This window comes from Mirounga angustirostris, unplaced genomic scaffold (genome assembly GCF_029215605.1).
Source record: "Mirounga angustirostris isolate CCGP_5_RB_7025 unplaced genomic scaffold, mMirAng1.0.hap1 SCAF_13, whole genome shotgun sequence".
NCBI lineage: Eukaryota > Metazoa > Chordata > Mammalia > Carnivora > Phocidae > Mirounga > Mirounga angustirostris.
In genome coordinates this window covers 104304639-104328710 of record NW_026991721.1, presented here as the reverse complement: position 1 = coordinate 104328710, position 24072 = coordinate 104304639, and the positions used below count along the sequence as shown (strand labels likewise).

At 41.2% G+C, this 24072-nt stretch overlaps 2 protein-coding genes across 10 annotated transcripts in view; one reads left to right on the top strand and one right to left on the bottom strand.

Annotated features, from left to right (window-relative positions):
• LOC123857850 (protein NPAT) overlaps positions 1 to 3115 on the bottom strand; it is a 57011-nt gene extending 53896 nt beyond the window's left edge. For 2 of the 3 annotated variants that reach the window (XM_045895116.3, XM_045895117.3), the window contains exon 1: positions 2914 to 3114. In XM_045895116.3, the coding sequence (XP_045751072.1) occupies positions 2914 to 2950 (37 nt within the window). In that variant the 5' untranslated portion in view covers positions 2951 to 3114. Of the gene's footprint in view, positions 1 to 2913 lie in introns of all 3 variants that reach the window. The other variant, XM_045895118.3, reaches the window with a different exon arrangement.
• Positions 3116 to 3324: 209 nt separating this feature from the next.
• ATM (ATM serine/threonine kinase) overlaps positions 3325 to 24072 on the top strand; it is a 121898-nt gene continuing 101150 nt past the window's right edge. For 2 of the 7 annotated variants that reach the window (XM_045895109.3, XM_045895112.3), the window contains exons 1-7: positions 3373 to 3508; positions 3882 to 4061; positions 5813 to 5925; positions 8001 to 8098; positions 8181 to 8293; positions 9935 to 10080; positions 13750 to 13914. In XM_045895109.3, coding sequence (XP_045751065.1) covers positions 8027 to 8098; positions 8181 to 8293; positions 9935 to 10080; positions 13750 to 13914 — 496 coding nt within the window. In that variant the 5' untranslated portion in view covers positions 3373 to 3508; positions 3882 to 4061; positions 5813 to 5925; positions 8001 to 8026. Of the gene's footprint in view, positions 3509 to 3533; positions 4062 to 5812; positions 5926 to 8000; positions 8099 to 8180; positions 8294 to 9934; positions 10081 to 13749; positions 13926 to 24072 lie in introns of those variants that run through there. The other 5 variants (XM_045895110.3, XM_064577496.1, XM_045895111.3 and 2 more) reach the window with 5 other exon arrangements.

Here is a 24072-nt window from a genome sequence, read left to right as displayed (position 1 = left end):
CTTATTAATCCCAGATCAAGAAAAATGAGGACAAAAGTTAAGTTTCAGTTTGGGAAGATGAAGTTCTCTACAGGTGGATGATGGTGATGGTTACAGAACAATGTGAATGTACTCAATGCCAAAGTGTACACTTAAAAATGGCTAAAATGTTGCATATATTTATGTCATGTATATTTCACTAAAGTAAGTAAACACAAGCAAAGCTAAAACATGGTCAAGTAAGGGTTTCACAGAAGTGAGGTACAAGGCTGCTGAAGCACTTAAGGAGACATTTATAGTTACACCTGCTAGGAAAGGTTTCAGAGACCGTGGCTTCCATCTGGAGAAACTCCCAAGTAGCTGGCATGCCTACAGCACAGGGCAGACACTGAAAAGCTGAGATCAAGCAGGAGGGGCAGGCAGAGTGAGTTCCACAGAGCAGCCTGTACAACACACTGAGAAAACCGAAGTGGTGTCCCAAAGGTAGTAAGCAACACTTTGATGTATTTTGGCCTGTGTAATATTTACAGAGATTCCAGCAAGACAACTGCTGGACATCGCTGAGGAGCAAGGGCTGGTTACGTGTAGTGAGGTTCAAGTCAGTATGGTATGTTGAAGAATGAAAGGCAGGTGGGAAGTAGAGTTCATTCTTTGATTTGTAAAAGGGTGACACAGAGCATTAAATAGAATTAGATAGAATGTGTGGTGAGGTCTAGGTAAAGTATTTTGGGGTTTGTGTGCGGGAGGGGCACATGCCTGAGGGTAAAGAAACCTAATTATGTGAACTCTAAGGGGAACTACTTCTCTATTCTTAGCATTTAACAGTGTCTGATACTAAGCACCCAAAGATTTCTTTAAAGAACATTATGAAGAAAAGGAGTAGACAAAAAGAGAGGTGAAGATAAGGAGGGGGTACTGAAAGAAGAATCATGACAAAATAATGAAACTGGTACAATTTTAAGCCTCTAAGTTTTGGAATTATACATCTGTGTGTGCTGATATGAGCTTCAAGACATAATATTAGAGTAAGAATGAGTGTGGGGAGACCTTTTTTTTTGTATCATGTATTCTTTTGCAAAACTTGAAATTTTGATAACTGCACCATTTTTTCTTTTAGAATACGTGTAGTATGAATGCTTTAGGCAGATTTTTCTTAACAGTAAATATCAGTAGCATGACTATATCAGAAGCGATGACAGAAGTCCCAAAGAAGGCACAAGGGAGGGGCATATTAAGTAGGATTGGTGGCAATTAAAATGGAATGTGAATGACAAAGAATTTTTAGGGTAAGAAACAATGAATTTGGAATTTTTATCCATTAAAAACAGGAGGAGTCAAGCAGAGCAGCTGGTTTGTGGAGAATACAATTTGGTGTGAATTATTCCAGGTAGAAAACCATATTGCTTTAAGATCAGTTGTTATTAACCAGGGATGATTTTACCCTCCAGGGAACATACTGACAATACCTGGAGACATTCCTTTTACTGTCATAAGTGGGGGGGAGTGGGGTCTTATTGGCATCTAAGGGATAGATGCCAGGGATGCTGCTAAACATCTCACAATGCACAGGACAGCTCCCCATAATAAATAATTACCTGGCCCCAAATGTCAATAGGGCCAGGGTGAGAAACCCTATTAAAAACTATAGTTACTGAAACTGGAGTGGATTACCAAATTGCTAAAACCCAAAAATCCTTAAACTATATGCCAGGAGGAAAAAATAAAGTACGCCAATGTTACCTTGAACAGTGTTAAAGTCTACTTTAAATGGGTTTCCATATAATCCCAGTAAATGTAACAATTACAAGACAGCCAGCTTTTTCTCACAGAAACAGATGGAGAATAACTACTGGTAATTCAGTTCTGATAAAGCAGGCAAAAGATTAACATTAACAAAATGTTAATTAAAACTCTCAAGTCACTAGTTTCTCCAAAAAGGGCCGTGCAACCGTTACCCTCTCCTGTTTCCTGCACAATGTGCTCACCAAAAGCCCCGAGCACAAAGGCCAGTTTTCCGGTAAGGCTGGGTATTTAAAAAAGTAAGACAAATGGGACTTTTCTAACAATAGGGTAAGGACAGTAATTCCTGCGGACACTAAGGGAAGTTTCATCACAGATATTTACCATTTACTTTCAGGGGTGTCGGGTACGAGGTCTGCACACCGCCGGCTCGGGGTCTGAGCTTCCGAGGGCTCTCGCTCCCGGCAGCACGACCCTCTCGATTCTTCCCGGGGACACGCAACCACAAAACCCGTTTCCCCACACGGACAGTACTCCCTGACGACAGACCCGTGACACTAACCGTCCTCAAATGGAGGAAGAACGAACCAGCAGGACTAGCACACGTTCACCTGGAAGGCACTTTCCTCTGAAATCTCTGGCCGGTCGGCAGATGAGGAATGGCTGCAGTTACTTGCAACATGCAGATGGCATTTCAGACCCCCTGCGCTGGGCTACTCACCGCGGGAGGGAGGGCGAGGGATGGACAGGGACGATCACCCCCGTTCGCCCCAAACTCGTCGTTGCCGGGGCGGGGTACGAGAAGGACGTCGCGAAGGTCTCTCTACGAGACCGGCCGGCCCGGGGACGTCCTCGTGTTCCCTAATCTGGTCCCAGCCCTGACAAGTCTCCTTCCGGGGGCCCCGACCAGGCGTGCAGGCCTGGCTCCCCCTCCGAACCCGGGCCTCAGGTGTTCCGCCCCGCGCTTCTCCTCGGCCCTCCCCCCGCCACGCAGCCTCCGGGGAGCGCAGCCCCCGCACACAAAGAGGCTTACGCTGCCCGAGCGCCCGGCTCAGGGGAACCGCCGCAGGTCTCGACCTGCAGGCGGGGAGGCAGAGCCCCAACTTCCCCACCGCGGGGAGAACCTTTGCCCCGAAGGTCGCTCCGTCCTGCTCAGCCGGGCCCGCTACCCGTCCCTCCCGCGCCCGCGCTTACCCAGTACTAGTCGCGCTATGTCCGACGGTAACAACATGACCGAAGCCGCAGCAGGAACCGCCACAGGAGACGAGACTCAGGTAAAAGCCAACACAGCGACAGCTCCTGCGCCGCATCTCCCGGTTCCAGTGGCGGCACTGAACCCGCGGCAATTTGTCCCGCCTCTTTCGCCCCGCGTCCGCCAATCGCTTCCGCCCGAGAAAGAAAGGCGCCGAAATGAAACCCGCCTCCGTCCCCCTCGGAACTGTCGTCACTTCCGTTCTCCTATTCTGAGGGGTGGGGCTGAAGGTGGCGAGGAGGTGGGACGCAGGCGCAGCGGCCGGAGCCAGGGGGCGGGCAGCGGGCGCAAGGACGCACGCCATTGGCGGGTAACGCGCAGGAGCGTTTGCCCCGAAGAGCCGAATGTTTTGAGGCGAGCGAGCGCAAGGACGCAGAGCGTGCGGGGGTCGGCGCGCATGAGCAGATGGTACCCGCTTCCGGGTGACCCTCACCTCTTCTTCGGGAGATCCGGGCTGCGTGGTCACGCCGCGTTTGAACCGGAAGCGGGAATAGTGGGTGTCCACCTGGCTGGAGGCGCTGGGGCCGCGGGGGGGAAGTGAGTGGAGCCGGGATTTAGGCTGCAGCCGCCGCCGCTTTAGGAAATTCCGCGTTGGCTGTGCGAGTGCACCGTTAGGGGTGTGGAAAGCGGGCGGTGGCTTCTGCGTCGGGGGCTGCAGGCGTGTCCGAGCCGCTCGGCGCCGGCCCCCCCCCCCCCCCGACGACCGGTCTCGCCCGCTGCTCTGGCGCGGACCTTCCCTGCTCGCTGCACCGTCTCCCTCCCGCCCTCTCTCCGAGCCCCTAGCGGACTTAGCCTCGAACCTTCTTCCAGATGCCCCGTTGCACGCTCCTGCGCGTCCCCTGTCCCTGCCATTTTAAGGCCCCGATTTAACTAGATGACTAACCATGTTTCCCCCCCTTTTGTTGCTTAGTTTTAACCCACGAGCATCTCCTGAGGCTTAGAGTGGCGTGGTTAAGAGCACGGACTCAGGAATTTCGTTGCTGGACTTGGAATTTTGGCACACATGTGGGTGCCCGCGCTGCCCTGTCTCACTGGAGGGAATCCTTGCCCGTGGTGAGCCCTCAAGAGCATTCGCTGCTGTTTTTACCAGGTACCGAGAAGTAAAAGGACTCTTAGAGCTCAGGGTGATCGTTGAGGGAGAACCGCGATCGTAGAGGAGCTAATGAGGTTCTGCGAGGAGACCTCGAGTTGTTCAGTTGCCCCCGGAGGAGGATGGTGGGGGCCCTCCACACAGGAGGAGAAATGCGTGTAAAGACACAAAGCGTGGAAGGTTTCAGAAGCTCAAGAGTGAGGTCTGGCGTTGAACGAAATAAATGTGGGCATTTTCAGCATGTTGAGGTCTTAGGGATGGATGAGGTCACACTGGGAGAACATCGGGTGGGAAGTAGGGAGACAGAGATAGTCTTTTTTTTTTAAGATTTTATTTATTTGGGCGCCTGGGTGGCTCAGTTGGTTAAGCGACTGCCTTCGGCTCAGGTCATGGTCCCGGGGTCCTGGGATCGAGCCCCGCATCGGGCTCCCTGCTCTGCGGGAAGCCTGCTTCTCCCTCTCCCACTCCCCCTGCTTGTGTTCCCTCTCTCGCTGTGTCTCTCTCTGTCAAATAAATAAATAAAATCTTCAAAAAAAAATTAAAAAAAAAAAAGATTTTATTTATTTATTTGACAGGCACAGCGAGAGAGAGAACAAGCAGGGGGAGTGGGAGAGGGAGAAGCGGCTTCCCGCGGAGCGGGGAGCCCGATGCGGGCCTCCATGTGGGGCTCGATGCGGGGCTCCATCCCAGGACTCTGGGATCATAACCTGAGCCGAAAGCAGACACTTAACGACTGAGCCACCCAGGCGCCCTGACAGATAGTCTTGCAGGTGTGGGTGAAAGAGGGAACCATCAAGAGAGACTTAGGAAACGAAGGGAAGAATGGTGATTTGTGACATTTATTGATCATTTGTTGTGTTCAGGCACTGTGGCAAATCCGTACATGAATCTTTAACAATAACTCTGAAGGAAGTTCTAGTATTGTTTTTCATTTTATCGTTGACAGATCTGAGGTTTAGAGAGATTGGCTAATGTGTCCAAGGTTATACATCCTGTAAGGGGCAGGGGCAGGATTTGAAACAGTATAATCTAACAACAGAGCCCACACTATTACTCCAGAAAAAAATGGCATGCCAAGGGCAGAATTAGATGCAGGAAGATGCGATGGAAGCATCATTGTCAAATTATGCAAAGCCACCAATTTGATTGAAATCTAAAAAGGAAGGTTGGACTTGCCACTTAAGAGACTGTTGTTCAGGAAGTATGTATGGTTTCAGTTGCATGTTGGTAGGGGGCTTAGTTCTGGGTTAATATATCAATTGAATTCAACTTTATCTGTTTCCTCTTTTACTCTGACTGCTCTGTAGTTCCTTTGGTTTTTTCAATTCCTTCAACACACCATGAAGTTTGCCATCTTAGGACCTTTGGGTGGTACTAGTCTCCTTCCCCAAAATATTGGTCCTCTAGCTCTTTCTCTGATTGGCGCCAGTTCACACCTTAGCTTTGTTGTAACCTCTGCTGAGATGTGTTCCCTGGAAGTTTAGCAAAAGCGATCCTCTTCATTGTTATTGTGTATTTGCCTCCTTTAAGTCATTTATCATACTTTGGAATTAGGCATTGATTTTTCAGTGTACTTGTGTATTGTCACTCTCCCCCACCATTTATGACTCCAGAAGGGAAGGAGTTGTGTCTGTTTAATTCATTATGTCTAGCTATCTCTGACATAGTACCTCAAACAAGTAGTGGCCCTGTAAATATTCTTGCATGTATCAGTGAAAGAATGTTTCCTGACTGTTTGGTTTTCTTCAAAGTAATCAGTCTTTGAGAAACGGAAGAGAGGAACACAGAAGGAGACAAATAGAAAAACCACAGCTTTAGAAGAAAAAAGGAAGTTTGGGGCTGCGTCTTTCTGAAGTGTCACATGGTCAGTAAACCTGCATTTTTTTTTTTAACGTTATAAATAACATCTTCAGTATACTTAGAAATAAACATGCCTATGTTTATGGTTCTTTGGATATGGATATTGTTAAGGTGTTTTCATTTTTTACAGTCCCAGTTTTATTTTCCTTATTGACTCAATCAAGAGGGTTTTAAACCAAGATTGACTATGAAGGGGAAAGAGACCTAGATAAAACCATAAGGAATGGAAAATAAAAATAATAGCCCTTTTCCTCAAGAAGTTTACATTCAAATGAAAAAGACCTTTGGGTAAATAACCTATAATCTACAGCAAAGTAAAGGATGTTGTAATAGGGATAAAAGAGTCACAACAACCAATGAATAAAGATGGAGAAGCGAATTAGAGCTACCTACCAATGAAATAGGTAGGCTTGTTAGGTAGTGTGCTCTCACTGAGTGTTTAAAATGAGTGTTTAAATAATTTTGTAGGACGGATTTCTTCCTTTATAGAAAGATTAGATGTGGTCTCTCAGTTCCAATTTTACGACTGAGTTAAACAACAGCAAAGATACATACTTGATCTTTAAAGAATGAGTGGAGTTTATATGAATGGATGGGAAAAGGACTCCCCTTTTTCCTCTTGAGATATGTCAAGGACAAAAAAAAGCATGTTTTTTTGTTTGTAAACATTTATAGTCTAACAAAAAGGAAACTTCTTTGTAACAAGAGTCAGAAATAACGACACAAAATGCTTTTTTTATGTGAATTTTTTTTAATGGTTATCAAAGGAAGGTTTGATATGTCCGAAAACATAGGAGGAGGAGTGCTACCGCAGTGGCATTAAGGCACAGTAAAATGTAGTTTATTTTTGGTACTGTAGTATTTGATTCCCTTTTAAAACAGGAGCAGAGGGGCACCTGGGTGGCTCAGTCGTTAAGCATCTGCCCTTGGCTCAGGTCATGATCCCGGGGTCCTGGGATCAAGCCCCGCATCGGGCTCCTTGCTCGGCGGGAAGCCTGCTTCTCCCTCTCCCACTCCCCCCCGCTTGTGTTCCCTCTCTCGCTGTGTCTCTCTCTGTCAAATAAATAAATAAAATCTTTAAAAAAACAAACACAGGAGCATAATTGTCCTTGTATTTTTATGTTTTAAATGAGAACCATAAAGCCAGTTGAGACTTAAGTGCTAGGCAAGGCTTACTGGCTCTGATAACCTCCTACATAGCAATTCCAAAGCATAAGCAATTTCAGCTTTTGGCTCAGCAAATGACATACCTTGTCACTCCATGTAAGAGTTAAATGGTTAAGAGTTAAATAGTTAAGCTGGTCAGTGTTAAATCCTTAAATGCTCTTTTTTTTTTTTTTTAAGGTTTTTAAATTGATTTATTTTCGAGAGAGTGCGCATGCACTCTGGGTGGGGGGTGGGGAGGAGGAGGGAGAGAGAAGGAATCTGAAATAGACTCTGCGCTGAGCATGGAGCTCATCGTCGCGGAGACTTGATCTCACCACTGCGAGTTCATGACCATGACCTGAGCGGAAACCAAGAGTCAGATGTGCTTAGCTGACTGAGACCCAGGCACTCCTTTCTTTTCCATATTCTTTTTTTTTTTTAAGATTTTATTTATTTATTTGACAGAGAGAGAGAGGGAACCCAAGTATGGGGAGTGGAAGAGGGAGAAGCAGGCTTCCCACAGAGCAGGGAGCCTGAGGCAGGGCTCTGTCCCAGGTCCCTGGGATCATGACCCAAGCCGAAGGCAGATGCTTAATGACTGAGCCACCCAGGTGCCCCTCTTTTCCTTATTCTTGATCTGGCTGTCTTCTGTTGATCTTTACATTTTAATTTAATTATCATGTTTCTTAGGAAAGGTCTCAGAACAATAAAGTATATGTTTTCTATTTTTATCCTGCTATTGCACATAAGTACCCATTTGCATGTTGGGGCTTTGTTTTGATATACTCTAAGAAAATCTCACTTGAATATGGAAACGTTAAGAAAAATCATTGTATGTTTGATCATAACGTGCCTCTAATTGTACAGTTTGATCTGACTATATATTAATACCACAATTTGAAGTAATTTTGCATTTGTGTGTTTTTTTTACAGTGATGTGCTTTTTGAAATTCTGAACCATGAGTTTAGCACTTAATGATCTGCTTATTTGCTGCCGTCAACTAGAACATGATAGAGCTACAGAACGAAGGGTAGTAAATTACTGAAATTTAATCTTTTCTTGAAATGAGTGTGTGATTGGCAACCCATTACTGTGTTCTTTTTCATTTTCAGAAAGAAGTTGAGAAATTTAAGCGCCTGATTCGGGATCCTGAAACTGTTCAACATTTAGATCGACATTCAGATTCCAAACAAAGCAAATACTTGAATTGGGATGCTGTTTTTAGGTATTCCATTCTCGTTTTTTTTTTTTTTTTTTTTTAGATTTTATTTATTTATTTGAGAGACATAGAGAGCACAAGTAGGCAGAGTGGCAGGCAGAGGGAGAGGGAGAAGCAGGCTCTCTGCCGAGCAGGGAGCCTGATGCAGGGCTCGATCCCAAGACCCTGGGGTCATGATTTGAGCCAAAGGCAGGCAGACGCCCAACCGACTGAGGCACCCAGGCGCCCCCCATCCTCGTTTTTTTTTTTTTTTTGGTTTTTTTTTTTTTTTACTGTCTTTATTTTTCTCTTTGTTTTTATTTGTTGTGATATTTTTGTGTATGTTGGTCTTATTTATCTTTGCTTCCTATATATTGTTGTGCCTTGCATATAAAGTTGGTGCTTAATATTTATCTGAAACATGATTTTTAAAGGATGTTCATATAGAAAAAGTTAAAGTTTTTAAGCCATTTTTCAGTAAAAGTTCTCAGATCTCACTCAAGATTAGAGATAATTCCTTTCATATTTGTTCATTCAGGAGTTTATTTAAAAAAAGACTATTTCAAAAAAAAATAAAATAAAAATAAAATAAAAAAGACTATTTCAAATTTGAGAATAAAATTAAGTTATAAATGCTTTATTATTACTTTTATATCTTTAAATATTGCTCTGAGTAACTGCTACATACTAAATTATAATTAAGAAAACAATTACAGAATAATTTCTATAGGAATGCAGTTAAAAAAATCAGGCGTTGGAAAGACAATTGATTGCTGGACTGGAATGCCAAACAGAATTGATGCTCTTTTACATTAAGATATAATTTTCAACTCTGAAGTCCATTTGTTTTTTTGTTTTTTAATTTTTTTTTATTCTTATGTTAATCCCCATACATTACATCAGTAGTTTTAGATGAAGTGTTCCATGATTCATTGTTTGTGCATTCTGAAGTCCATTTGTAACTAGAAATGGGTTGTAAAACTTAGGAAAAATGAATAAAATATTTTAAACTAATGTAGAATACTGGGAAGCTTGAAATACCATTTTCAGTCAAGGGGGAAGTATATTCATTTATTCTTAAGTGTTTAGAACTTTTATTTTTACCACTTACTTGGTACTGGATGGACTTACAGATTTCAGTGCAGATAACATAAAAAATGCATGCTTCTTTTTCTCTGGTTACTTAATTTCAAATACCACAAAAATAGTTGCTATCTAAAGGTGAGTATTATTTTGCATAAGCTGATCAGGTAGGTCCAGTAGGCACCTGGCACTTCCAGCTAATCATGAATATCTTCTAGGCAGGCTTCATTCAAAGGCTAGAAACATTGCCAACTACCTGGGAAAGGGTTGGGTTGTGTACAAAATAACAAGAGAGAACTGAGAGCCCTAATAGCATTGTAAGCTTTTAATAATAAAATGAGAAAACAAGCAGTAAAACAACCAGAAATCATGGAGGTTACAGTCTAGAACTTTGCAGAACAGACTTTAAATTGGTATTGTGGGGCTGAGGCCTTGAAAGAGGAAATTATTTTATTTAGCTGGTACATTGATTGCAGCATTGTGGCTTGAGAGATTCTCTTTGTGGTGGCATAAAGGACTTTTCAAACTGTTGTAATAATTTAAGCATTTAAAAAGTTTCTGAAATTCTACTTTGTTTTCTTGAAGATTTTTGCAGAAATATGTTCAGAAAGAAACAGAATGTCTGCGAACAGCGAAACCAAGTGTATCAGCCTCAACACAAGCCACTAGGCAGAAAAAGATGCAAGAAATCAGTAGTTTGGTCAAGTACTTCATCAAATGTGCAAATAAAAGTAAGTGCTATTATTTATTATAAATAGCTGGTTTAAAAGGTTATTGTTGCACGAGTTTGGTCGGAATATGGTGAGGTAAAAGTTGGGTGCTAACTCTAATTTCTAGTGCATATAATGGTTTTTAATATATGATCGGTTCAAATATTTGGAGGAATTTATGCAAGCATGGAATGATAGTCTCCAGGTTGGAAGGATTAAAAAATTAGTATTCCAAGTACGCATTCTTCTTGGATCCCCTCTATTTGTTCCTAGCACTTAGGTGTAGCCTTAATGATCGAACATACCTTTTAGGCTTTTTTTCCTATCTTGGAATAGCTTTAATAGTGGTGAAACCTGTCTCCTTTGTTACTGCTTCTGTCTTCTGATATAATACAGAAAAATCCTAATAAATTTTTTCAGAATGATATCCTTTGAGATATTTGAAGTTAGCTGTGACATTTCCTCTGAGTTGTTTTCTCTAAGCAGACGTACTTCCTTCAGCTCATATGACCTAGTTTTTGTGTCACTCTCTTCTGAATTTTCTTCAGTTTAGTGTAGGACTTAATTATAGCTATATTCTGATTGGTGCAGAGTGAGCATTAGCTTTCTTGGCAGTCAAAACCCACCCTCTTAAGTAACACTATGCCCGCTATTGATTAAAAAAAAAATACCCAGTGGTTTTTTGCTCTTGCCGAGCCACATATTTCGTGTTTTGAACTGGGGCGGTGGATATTTTAAAGAGTTGATATTTTTGACCCAAAGTTCAGGATTCCAGTAGGCTTATGTAAAGAAATTGGCTTCATACAACGCTGAAAGCAGGAAGTAGAAGTGTTTGTTTAGGGACTCGTGGGCTCAGACTTTGTTTATTCTTCACATATAAAGATGTGGCTTTGTGATACCAGGTTTAGTTTAAGAATCAGAAAAGCCATTGAATCACTCTGTTGGACACCTGAAAGTAACATAACACCATATGGTAACCATACTGGAATTGAAATAAGAAACTTAATGAAATAAAAAGAATCAGGAAAGCCGTGTTGGTAAACATTATTAAGTAGAAGGATATAGATGGTTAGTGAATGATATTTCGGAATGGTGGTATGAGACTTGAGTCTCAAAAGCAATGGTTTAGCAGAAATTTAGTTTTCCAGCTCTGAGGTGCCAGTTTGGACAGTGGCAAGCCCGTGTCAGGGACTCCGGCATAGACAGAGGAAAGCTACGTTGAAATACTCTGCACCTGCTTTTGCCCAGTATAATAGCCCTGCATTTATTAAAATTTGTTCTTTTGGCTGCTAACATTGGGTTCTTAAAAGATTTTAATATGTACTTGCAGAGTTATTGAGAGAAAGATACCCAAGCCCATTTGTTGCCCACCAGAAAAGTTTGCAGTGTGTGATTTTGCTTTACGGTGAAAAAACCTTCAGTTGCAAAATTAACAGTGGGGATCACATTGGGAAATGTGAAAGTATCACTGTCGGTTTACAGGAATGACTAGATGAAATTATCACTTTAAGATTATTTAAATGGGGGACACCTGGGTGGCTCAGTCGTTAAGCGTCTGCCTTCGGCTCAGGTCATGATCCCGGGGTCCTGGGATCGAGCCCCACATCGGGCTCCTTGCTCGGTGGGAAGCCTGCTTCTCTGTCTCCCACTCCCCCTGCTTGTGTTCCCGCTCTTGCTGTGTCGCTCTCTATCAAATAAATAAATAAAAAAAAAAAAAAAAAAAAAGATTATTTAAATGGTTGAAAAGTCGTGTTTTTATTTGAGGCTTCTTTCAAGTTTGACTTTGTAACTTAAACATCTTTAATCTCAGAACAAAACCAGAGCATTACTATCATATCATCTCACTTTATGTTTTTCAAAGAGTTGGGGAGTTGATGGGAATTTAAACACATGTCCAGACTTAGCGTTGGTATTCAAGGTATGATGAAAGAAACAGATTCCAAAAAGACAGCTGGGAAGGAAGCAATAAGCAAATATCATTTGTTCTTTTATGTAGGTGTTTGCTCTGCACGAAGCACAGATGGAGCCTAGAGAAGAGAAAACCCAGCTTTGTAAAATGTTAAGTTTTATGAGGTTCCTTAAATTCTCTTTAGCCAAGGTAGTTGTCCTTTGGAGGTGGATTTTCGTAGAAAAGAATGTCAGCATAATTCTTGAAACCTTTCTCAAATTTGGCGGAGGAAGGAAATTTGTTGAGATTAAGACCATAGGGAAATATGATTTTATTGTGACATTAATTTATGCAGTTAATAAATGTTTACTAAGCAAATACTATTTAGTACACTTACCGGGCTGTGTTACCTTACAGAGAATAATTAATTCCTTAGGGATGTTATAATATAGCAGATCAGTTAAGAGAATGTTGTAAGGACTGTAAGAGAGGGGCACAGGGTGTTACAGCAGAGGAATGTGATTGGACATTTCATCATTGGTCAGGTGCCTGAAAGTGTGATATAAGCCACAAGTAAAAATGATACACAATTATGTCAGTGTTTACTTATTTACCATAGTTTGATAAGAAAATGTTAAACTCCTCATAAGAAACCGCTAAATATATAGAAAATAATCAGATATATATATGACTTGTGATCTGTTCATAGCTTATAATAAAAAACATTATATGCCGTTTTAAGATTGTTAATATTGTGTGATTGTTAATAGTGTGATTTGCTGAAAATAAGAGACAGTTTTTAAATGTCCTTTTGTTGCCTTAAAGAATATATCCATTAATACTGAATTTTTAGGACCTCTAATAAATAAAACTGGAAATATTACAGCCTTACATATTTATGCCACAAATGCTTTTGTATGATATGAAAGTAATTTGGTTTTCAAAGCCAAATACCCTCCTTACAATCTTTTTTTTTTTTTTTTTTTGAAAGAAAGAGTGCACGATTTGGGGGTGGGGGACAGAGGGAGAGGGACAAGCAGGCTCCCTGCTGAACAGGACCCTGGGATCATGACCTGAGCCGAAGGCAGATGCTTAACTGACTGAGCCACCCAGGTGCCCCATCCTCCTTACAGTCTTAGGTTATTCTAATGAATTCATTCTTTGTAAAGTACCAAGAAACTTTGGATCAGGGGCGCCTGGGTGGCTCAGTTGGTTGAGCGACTGCCTTCGGCTCAGGTCATGATCCTGGAGTCCCTGGATTGAGTCCCGCGTCGGGCTCCCTGCTCAGCAGGGAGTCTGCTTCTCCCTCTCCCGCTCCCCCCTCTTGTGCTCTCTCTCTTTCACTCTCTCTCTCAAATAAAAAAAAAAAAAAAGAAACTTTGGATCATTTTAGGTCTAGAGCCAGAAATTGTGAATTTTTAAGGATAGGATGGATGATTGTTTTTGCTATATATTCCCATAAGGATCGGCCAACTTCTTTTGTAAAGGGACCAGTCAATGTTTTTGACTTTTCAGGCTATATAGTTTCTGTCTCAGTTATTCAGCTCTGCTGTTGTAACATGGAAGTAGCCTTAGACAGTATGTAAATGAACGGACATGACTGTGGCCCAGGAAAACTTTAGTTCCAGAAACAGGCAGCTGGCTGCATTTTGCCCGTGGGCCATGGTTTGCTAATCCCTGCTCCATGAGAAAGTGATTAGTTAATAGTAGTGTCCCATATGGGATTATTTATATAGCTGCAATTCCAAGTGTTCTTATGTTTCTTAAGATTTATATGTTTTTATTTGTTTATTTTTAAATAGGAGCACCCAGACTAAAATGTCAAGAACTCTTGAATTATATCATGGATACAGTGAAAGATTCATTTAATGGTGCTGTTTATGGAGCGGATTGTAGCAACATTCTGCTCAAGGACGTTCTCTCAGTGAGGAAATACTGGTGTGAAATATCTCAGCAACAGTGGCTAGGTATGTTTTGAAGTTTGTTATTTGTGAATTTTTTCTGTGAAATGAAATGTCACTAAAAGATTGGTCAGAATCTGTATCCCCCAAGTGACCTTGCAGTTTAACAGTATCTTAGTAAAATTGAATACTTCAGGATCCAGCCCTTAGTTTCCTTTATTATGGACTTCCTAAGTGATTGTCTCGATCAGAACTGGAACGACACAATTCAAAGAAGCCATCCCTGTCCTCGAGTCTTTCACAGGCCAGTGGCGGAAGAAACGAGTAAACCAAAAATTACAATGCACTATAATATAGATATGTTTGGGCTCCGTGAGTTCTCAGATCAATGACATTAAACAACCATGATTAAAGATAAAGAAGAAAACCAAGAAGGAGAGGAGGTGTCATAAAACTGAAAGCAGCAGAGTTTCAGGTTGGAAGGCGTATGGCATTTTAAGTGTGGTAGAAATGATAAAACACAGACGTATCCATTGGATTAGGCATTTAGCAGGTCACTTGTAAGGTGTAATAGGGGTCAAAAATAGTAGACTAGGATGTATAGGACCCAGGGACTATAATGTAAGTAGAGTGGGTGTCAGGGAGGAATCTACTGTTTTTGACTTCTAGGTGAAAGGTACTGAGGAACCACAAAGGAAGGAACTTATGGTCAGAGACTGAAACATTTGAGTTTATTGATTTCAGAGGTGGACCGTTTCTGTCTGAGTGGGTTCAATGGGTGAAAATGGGATTTGGCTTTAATGAAGTGACTCTAAGCCATTGTCAAAGTCTTCTAATACAGCCACCTCTGAAAATCTAGAAGCTCAGTGTTTTTCATGGAAAGTATTTAAAATAAATTGTGCTAATGAAATGAAAAGACACTTGTCTGTATTGTTTATTGTCAGTTTCTCATTTCAAAACAAGGTATGTGTGGGCGGTAAAACCGAGACCTAACCAGGGCCCTGCAGTATATTCTGTTCCCACATGAGTGAAAAGCCTTCTTAGCTGTTGTATGAATTTCTTAGGTGTCATCCCGCCCTTTGTTGTTCTTAGCGAGAGGGAGGCTGTGTCCCAAACTTGACCCTCACAACAAGTTTAGCCGAGAATAGGCTAGTGATATCCAGGACACTGTGACACGTCTCTCACCACCATGGTCCATCCTAAATATGCAGGAGGTTTGCATATTTTTGATTAGTGCTTCTAACCACAGGACTCACCCGAACAAAGGCGGTCCTTGGCTGTAGTTGCCATCCTGTGTCTCACATGTTCTCTGAAATCCTCTTTCTATTTTTGGGCTTATTACTGCCACTTCTCATAACCGGCCCTTTGATTGAATTATCTTGCTAGTTAGCTCCCTTGTCTGAAACTTGATTCTCTAGTGAGGACTGTACTGAAGAAGTGAAGTTTTTGTTCAAAATACATCTTTGGTAGAGGTGTTGATGGAACCCACAGTTAGAGGTAAGATTGTGTAAAGGGAGAGTTTTGAGTGGGATGAGAAGATGCCCTGAGGCCAAGCCAAATATAAAGTTTAGAATTAGCTTACTGATTTCTGCAAAAAGCTCTGCTCAAATTTTGGTAGGGATTGCACTGAATCTATTGAACACTGAAGGAAGTGTTCTAAAGAAAAGATTCATAGCAGCTATATTCTCAGTTTTGAAGGGGGAAAAACACTATTGATATAAAAATCTAATAGAAACAGAAGAAAAGGAAAATCTTTTTTTTAATTTTAATTTTAATTTTTTTTTATTTTTTTTAAAGATTTTATTTATTTATTTGAGAGAGAGAATGAGAGAGAGAGAGAGCAGGAGAGGGGGGAGGGTCAGAGGGAGAAGCAGACTCCCTGCTGAGCAGGGAGCCGGGACTCCAGGATCATGACCTGAGCCGAAGGCAGTCGTTTAACCAACTGAGCCACCCAGGCGCCCAAGAAAAGGAAAATCTATGCATAGATGAAAACAACAGTAAGCAGTAAAGGAGACTAAGACAGAGTTACATCAAATTGGGCACTTAAAACATCCGACCTCATTAGCTGGGGAAGCCCCGGCTGGAGTCTCGATTGGGAGGGCCTGGGCAGAGCGTCCTCCCCACAGGCGAGACTTCCAACTGACCATCCCCATAAGGGCTGTATTTGTAGGGCAGAGGACAGGGTTTGGAGTTAAACATTTCTGTACGTGCAGTTTGGAGCTAGTCACATTCCTGTATTATCATGTCTTTACATATTCAAGGAGCCTGGGCTAGGTGTGTTTGCCTCCCCTCCCAGATTCCATTGCTGGTGGGGGGACAGCCCAGCCTGGAGCTGGAGGGGATGTAAGGCAAAATTTATAGCTCTTAGTGTCCAGACCAGAAAGGCCACTTCTGACCTGGAAGCCAGCTCCCAAGGTCACTTATGCAGCACAAGTCTCACAAACAACATTCCTTAGCCTGCCTGTGCACGTGCAGGTCGGGGTGGTCAGTCACGCAGGCCAAACCACAGAAACCTCCATCCATACCAGATAGGAAGGACAGACTTCATAACCACATGGAATCTTCTAATCTGTGAACATGATGTATCTCTTTATTTGTTTAGGTCTTTTTTGACTTAAAGAAATCAGTGTTTTATGATTCTTAGCATACAGAATTTATATATTAGATTTATATTGCAGTAGTTTGTAAATTGTGTAGTTTTTAAAAATTTCGGTTTCCATATTCATTGCTGTCATACAGGTGGTTTTTGTGTTATTGATGTTGTGTTCTGAGACCTTGCTAAAATCACTTATTAAATCTAGGAACTCTTTTGTAGCTTCCGTGGGATTTTTCTCTTTAGACAGCCATATATTATCTGCATTTCCCCCCTTCATTTCTGAGCAGTGTGACTTCCACTTAATTTTTTCTGCTGTATTATATTGGCGGGGACCTTCAGTATGATTTGTTTAAATGGTAAAATGTACATGACATAAAATTTACTATTTTAACCATTTTTAAGTATATAGTTCAGTGGCATTAAGTATATCCACATTGTTGTGCAACCATCACCTTCCGTTTCCAACACTTGTTCATCTTCCCGAACCGAAACGCTGTCCTCCTTAAACAACAACTCTCCCTCCCTCGCCCACCCAGCCCTTGACAGTCCTCCTGCTTTCTGTATGTGTGAGCTTGACTACTCTGGCTGCCTCCTGTAAGTGAGGTCCTAACAGTGTTTGTCCTTTTGTGAATGCCTCATTTCACTCCTGTCTTCAGTGTTCATCCATGTTGTAGTGCATCTCAGAGTTTATTCCTTTTTAAGACTGACTTGTACGTGTATACCGCATTTTGTTTATCCATTCATCTGTCATTGGACACTTGAGTGGTTTCTACCTTTTGGCTCTTATGAATAATACTTTATGAACGTGAGCGTACACATAGCTCTTTGAGTCCTTTCTTCCATCCTTTTGGGTATTTATCTAGAGGTGGAATTGCTGCATCATAGACTAATTCTTTGTTTAATTTATTGGGGAACCCCCGCACTGTTTCCCACAAGGTGTGCATCCCCTACCCGTTTTATGGACGCACCAGGAATCACAGGTGTTCAGTTTCTCCACGTCCTTACCAACACGTACTCTTTTTCTTGTGTTGATGTCAGCCATCCTAATGTGAATGTGTGTGAAGTGGTATCTCATTGGGGTTTTGATCTGCATTTCCTTAATGACTAGTGATGTTGAATATTTTGCATGCTAACTGGCCATTTGTATATCATCTTTGGGAAAGAAACACATTTTTTGCCCAGTTTTTAATTGGGCAAATTTAATTGGGTTGTTTTGTTGTTGTTGAAATGTAGGAGTTTTTTATATATTCTGTATATTAACTCCTTATCAGATGTATGGTTTGCAGATACTTTCTTGCATTTCATGGGTTGCCTTTAATTCTGATGATAGTGTCCTTTGATATACGAAAGTTTTAAATTTGATGAGTACAAGTAATTTGTATAATTTTTTTGTTACCTTGGTCTTTGGTGTCATTTCCAAGAGATCATTAACAAATCCAACATCATAAAACTTTTCCTCTGTGTTTCCTTCTTGGAGTTTTGTAGTTTTTCCTCCAGTATAATTTTGAATAGGAGTGGTGAGAGCACACCTTGTTCTATTCTTGGTTTTAGGGAGAAGCATTCACTGTTTAACCATTAAACATGATAGTAGCTGTCAGGATGGGTTGATGACTTTCTCTTCAGTTTTTCGTTCCTCATGGTTTTTATCATGAATGGATGTTGAATTTTGTTAAATTTCTTTCTTCATCTGTTGAGATAATCCTATGGGTTTTTCTTTAGTCTCTTGATAGGTTAAATTACACTGATGAATTTTTCATAGGTTAAGTCAACCTTGTGTTCCCAGGATGTACTCCACTAGGGCATGATGTATTATCCTTTTTATATATTACTAGATTGAATTTGGAGGGCGTTGTTGAAGGTTTTTAACTATGAATTCAGTTTCTTTAATAGATACAGGAATATTTAGTTTATTTCTTTTTCAGTTAGCTTTGGTAATTTGGTTAAGAATTTGTACATTTTACCTAAGTTGTTGAATATAGGAACTTAGAGTTGTTCTCAGATGTTATTGCCTTTTTATCCTTTTAAGGTGTGTAGGCTCTGTAGTGATATTGTCTCTTTCATTATTAATTTCCTCATCTTATTATTCGTTCTTTTCCTATATTTATTTTGAGTTTAATTTGTTCTCTAGTTCCTTAAGATAGAAGCTTAGGTCATTGATTTGAGAGCTTCTTCCCTCATATGTGCATTTAATATAATAAATTTTTCTCTAAACACTGCTTTGTTGTATTTCACACATTTTGGCAATGTTATATTTTCATTTTTCTTCAGTTTAAAATATGTTCTAGTTTTTTTTTGAGACTTCTTTAACCTCTGGATTATTCGGAAGTATGTTGTTTAATTTCCAATTTTTGGGGGGTATTTTCGTGGTTTTTTGTTTTGTTTTCCCTTTTATAGTTTTCAGTCTAATTACATTATGGTCAGAGAACATACTTTTTATCATCTAAGTTATTTACAGTTGTTATGATTTCTTTTATGACCCAGGATAAGGTCTGACTTGGTGAGTACTCCATATCCATTTGAAAAGAATGTGTATCTGCTGTTGTTGGGTGAATTATTCTACACATGGCAATTAGAGTCTGTTGGTTGATGATGTTCAGTTCTGTAAGAGACTGGTGTGAAAGCATGAGTGACAAGTGAGGAAAAGGATTAGCAAATACAGCACTTTCAAAAGCTTTGATTTTAAGGGGAAGGGAAAGAGGGATCCTGTTAAAAGATGGGAGTGACTGGAGTATATATAAGCGTAATGGGAAGGAGTCCATGGAGAAAGAATGGTTGAATACACAGGAAAATGGACTCTGTGTTTTCTTTTTTATAATTTATTTATTTATCTTTATCTTTTTAGAGAGAGCACGTACGCACAGGAGCAGGGTTAGGGGGTAGGGAGCAAAGGGAGAGAGAGAGAGAATCCTAGGCAGGCTCCATGCCCAGCGTAGAACCCGACACAGGGCTCGATCACACCACCCTGAGATCATGACCTGAGCGGAAATCAAGAGTTGGATACTTAACCAACTGAGCCACCCAGGCGCCCTTCTGTGTTTTCTGAGAATAAGGGGTTCCAAAGTAAGAGCCCTAGGATTTTCCCAAGGAGGAAGGTAGTTTTTCTAATAAGGTCGGAAGGAAGAAATATTAAAAACCTTTAGTGGCTTTCCTGTACAACTAGGATAAAATATGGACTCCTTTTCTAGGCCTTGGAGGCACTGGGTAATTTTGCTTCTGCCTACCTATCTGACCGTAACTAAGAGCCACCCCCATCTTGTGGATTTCTGTTTCTAGCTACAGTGGCCTTTCTTCACATTCTCTAACCCAGTGGTTCCAGACATTTTCTTAAAAACAGACTTTATTTTAGAGCAATTTCAGGTTCATAGAATTGAGCAGGAAGTAGAGAGTTCCCACGTACCCCGCCCCCCGTCACACATGCATAGTTTCTTCTGCTGTCAACACTCTGCACCAAAGTGACACATTTGTTTCAGTCAGCGAACCTATGCTGACACCTCATCGCACCCAAAGTTCAGAGTTTGCATTAGGATCACTCTTGGTGGTGTAGATTCTATAGATTTTGACAAATGTACAGTAACATGTATTTACCATTAAAGCATCATATAGAATAGTTTCACTGCCCTAGAAGTCCTTGTGTTCTGCCTGTTCATCCTTCCCCTCCTCCTGATCCCTAGCAACCAGTGATCTTCTTACAGTCTCTCTAATTTTGCCTTTTGCAGAATGTCATATAGTTGGCATCATACAATATGTAGTCTTTCCACATGGGCTTCTTTTACTTAGTAAAATGTGTTTAAGTTTTCTCCATGTTTTTTTGTGGCTTGATAGCTGATTTCTCTTTAGCACCAAATAATATTTCATTGTCTGCATGTACCACAGTTTAATTATCTGTTCATTTACTGAAGGACATCTTGATTGCCTCCAAATTTTGGCACTTATGAATGAAGCTGCTGTAAACATCTGTGTACAGATTAAGTTTTCAGTTCATTTGGGTAAATACCAAGAAGTGTGATTGCTGGATTGTATGGTAAAAGTATGTTTAGTTTTTTAAGAAGCTGCCAAAGCTGTCTTCCAAAGTGGCCATTGTTGATTTCTATATTAAATATCAGTAAAGCTTGATTTATTTATTTTTTAAAAATTTTTAAAAGATTTATTTATTTATTTATTTGACAGAGAGAGAGAGAGAGAGCAAGAGAGGGAACACAAGCAGGGGGAGTGGGAGAGGGAGAAGCAGGCTTCCCACTGAGCAGGGAGCCTGATGCGGGGCTCAATCCCAGGACCCTGGGATCATGACCTGAGCTGAACACAGATGCTTAACCGACTGAGCCACACAGGTGCCCCAAGCTTGATTTTTTCAAACAGTTTATTTAAGAGAGAGAGAAAGAGCATGTGCACGCGCTCATGTTCACAGGCAGGGGGCCGGAGGCAAGGGCAGAGGGGGAGGGAGAAGCAGATTACATGTTGAGCAGGGAGCCCAATGCTGGGCTTGATCCCAAGACCTCGAGATCATGACCTGAGATGAACAAAGACAGACACTCAACTGACAGAGCCACCCAGGTGCCCCTAAAAGTTGATTTTTATTTGTAATTAATTTTAATTTAAAAAGTAGGAGTTCTAGTATTTCCTTCTGACAATGCTATGGATCATTTCACGCCCTCAATTTCGAGAGTGCAAGCCCTTTTTTCCCTTGTGGCGTTTGTTCTTCTCTTGTCAGAGGCTACCCTTTGTATGGCTGCTTTCTTCTCCTCCTGCAGGTCTTGGCTTAAATGTCACTGCCATTTTCTGATTGCCCTTTCTAAATTTGTTCTTCTCTTTATTTCTACCGTAGTGCCCTGTCTCCTTCGTAGTGCTTTTGTGAAAATCAGTAACATACTTCTCAATTCATGGGTCAAAGAAAAAGTCTCAAAGGAAATCAAAGTATACTTGGAACTGGATGAAAATGAAAAACAACATGTCAAAATTTGTAGAATGCAGCTAAAGTTATATTGAGAGGGTAATTTATAGCACTAACTGCCTATATTACAAAAGAGGGAAAAATCTCAAATCAATAATCTTAGCTTCCATCTCAAGAAACTAGAAAAACAAAACAAAAACTTCGAAGCAAGCAGAAGAGCAGAAATCACTGAAATTGAAAACAAAAACGGAAGAGAACGTTTAATGAAATAGCTGATTCTTTGAAAACATCAGTCAAATCTAGAACAGCTCGTAAAAGTGACTAAGATAAAAAAAAAAGACACAAATTGCTGAGAGTAGGAAGGAAATGGATATAATTGCCATCTTTTATTAGAAGAATATTAAGACCATGCTCTGAACAACTCTGCACGTAAATTTGACCACCGAATTTACATGGGCAGCTCCTTAAAACTACTCCCTGGCAGAACTCAACCAGTATGAAATGGGTAATTTGAATAGTTCTGTAGTTATTAAAGAAATTGAATCCATGATTTAAAACCTTTCGTAAAAGAGGGGAGCCTGAGTGGCTCAGTTGGTTAAGTGTCTGCCTTCGGCTCAGGTCATGATCCCAGGGTCCTGGGATCGAGCCCCGCATCGGGCTCCCTGCTCCGCGGGAAGCCTGCTTCTCCCTCTCCCGCTCCCCCCGCTTGTGTTCCCTCTCTCGCTGTCTCTTTCTCTGTCAAATAAATAAAATCTTTAAAAAGCCCCAAAAAAACCTTTCCTAAAAGAAGTTGGGAACAGGATAAGGATGTCTGCTCTCACCAAACCTATGAGGTTCTAGCCAGGGCAGCTAGGCAAGGAACGGAAGTGAAAGGTATGCAGATTGGAAAGGAAGAAAGAAAATTGTTCCTGTTTGCAGGTAGCATGATTGTCTATGTATAAACTCCCAAGGAATCTACAGTTAACTGAAATTTATTTAACTCCAGAAGCCCTTTTTATTATGTTCCTTCACTGTCTGTTCTTCGAGCTTTTTTGTTGTTGAGTTTGTGGAGGAAGTGAATTCACCTGGAGGCATGTCCTACAGCTTTTTTTTGTTGAAGAAGTTGAACTGTGCACTTCTGAGACTTTCACTGAATATCTTATGACAGTTTTTCTTAACCACTTGCTAGGGATAGGATAGTATGTGGGATACTTACTAGGATAGTATGTGGGATTCTGAGAGAATTGGGATCATATCCCACAACTAATAAAAGGCCTAAAACTTGAGCTTTAATTGAAGACCGTTGGCACTCTCATTTCACCTCTCTGCTCCTATCAGGTAGTAAGAGGGAAATGATCAAGATAACTGCTCCTGTTTTTTTTTTTTTTTTTTAGATTTTATTTATTTATTAGAGAGCAGTAGCGGGGAGGGGGGGAGGGCCAGAGGAGAGGGAAGAGGCAAGCAGATGCCCCACTGAGGGCAGAGCCTGATGTGGGGCTGGATCCCAGGACCCTGAGATCATAACCTGAGCCAAAGTCAGACGCTTAACCGACTGAGCCACCTAGGTGCCCACCCCTCTCCCCCCCACCTCCCTGCCATCGCTCCTGTTTTCTTGTTTCCACATATCTGTGTGTTAACTCACAGTTTTTAACCATTTAGGTATTGTAGTGACAGAACTTTGGGAAGCACTGATGCAGAGTTGTATAAATTAATGTCAGATATGATGGGAATCCTTTGAACAATCATTTTCCTTACTATAATGTTTGAGGTATTTATATTGTTCTTATTCTTTCGTATTTGAAATCTGATTTTAAATTATTTCTGCAGAATTACGTGATACATACATTTGAAAAGAAAGATACCCATAGGTGTTTGTTACTCACTCACTTTACCAGCCAAGGACTCTCTTTTTATTTATATGGGGAGCAAATCCTGCATTAGCAGCTTTGGTTTTCCTGGTTCTGAGAGAGGATTCTCAGTGCATCTCAACATTTCTGCATGTCTTAGGAGCAGACCCTGACTGCTTTATTCCTGATTGTTTTTTTTAAGTATAGTGAACCTTGGAAGGTGGAGATGGTGACAGAGATGATGGCTTCCTCAGAGCCACCTGTGTGTCACAGAAGGCTTGAGGGCTCTCACTATTTGCACGCCTGTCGCCTACCGCTCTTCATGTTGCCTTGGGGATTGAGGAATCTATGCAAAAAGGAAGGCACTCAAGCAGGAATAGAATGTCTTCTGCCAGCATCCATGAAATTGGCATTCTGATCCCTTAGGTTACAAGTAGAATAAAATCTCAGCCCCCTGACGGCGTTCTTGATACATTTTACACTTGTTACATGTTCTCTTAGACCTAGAGGAAGGGACACAGATGTAGAGCAGTTAAGCAGCTTGTCTGAGGGCTGGCTGCACATACTTCCTGGCTGAAAGTCGTTCCTCTCTTGAAGGCAGTTTATATAAAATAAAAGCAAATATTGATGTGAAACTTTTACCATATTAAATGTAAATTATTATAATTTTAAATCTTTTTCTTTGGGATTACTAAAATTTATTTAAAAAGATTTATTTATTTATTTTAAATTTTGCTATGTTATGTTAGTCACCATACATCATTAGTTGTTTTTTTTTTAATGTTTTATTTATTTATTCATGAGAGTCGGAGAGAGAGAGAGAGGCAGAGGCAGAGGGAGAAGCAGGCTCCCCGCCTAGCAGGGAGCCCGATGCGGGACTCGATCCAGGGACTCCAGGATCATGACCTGAGCCG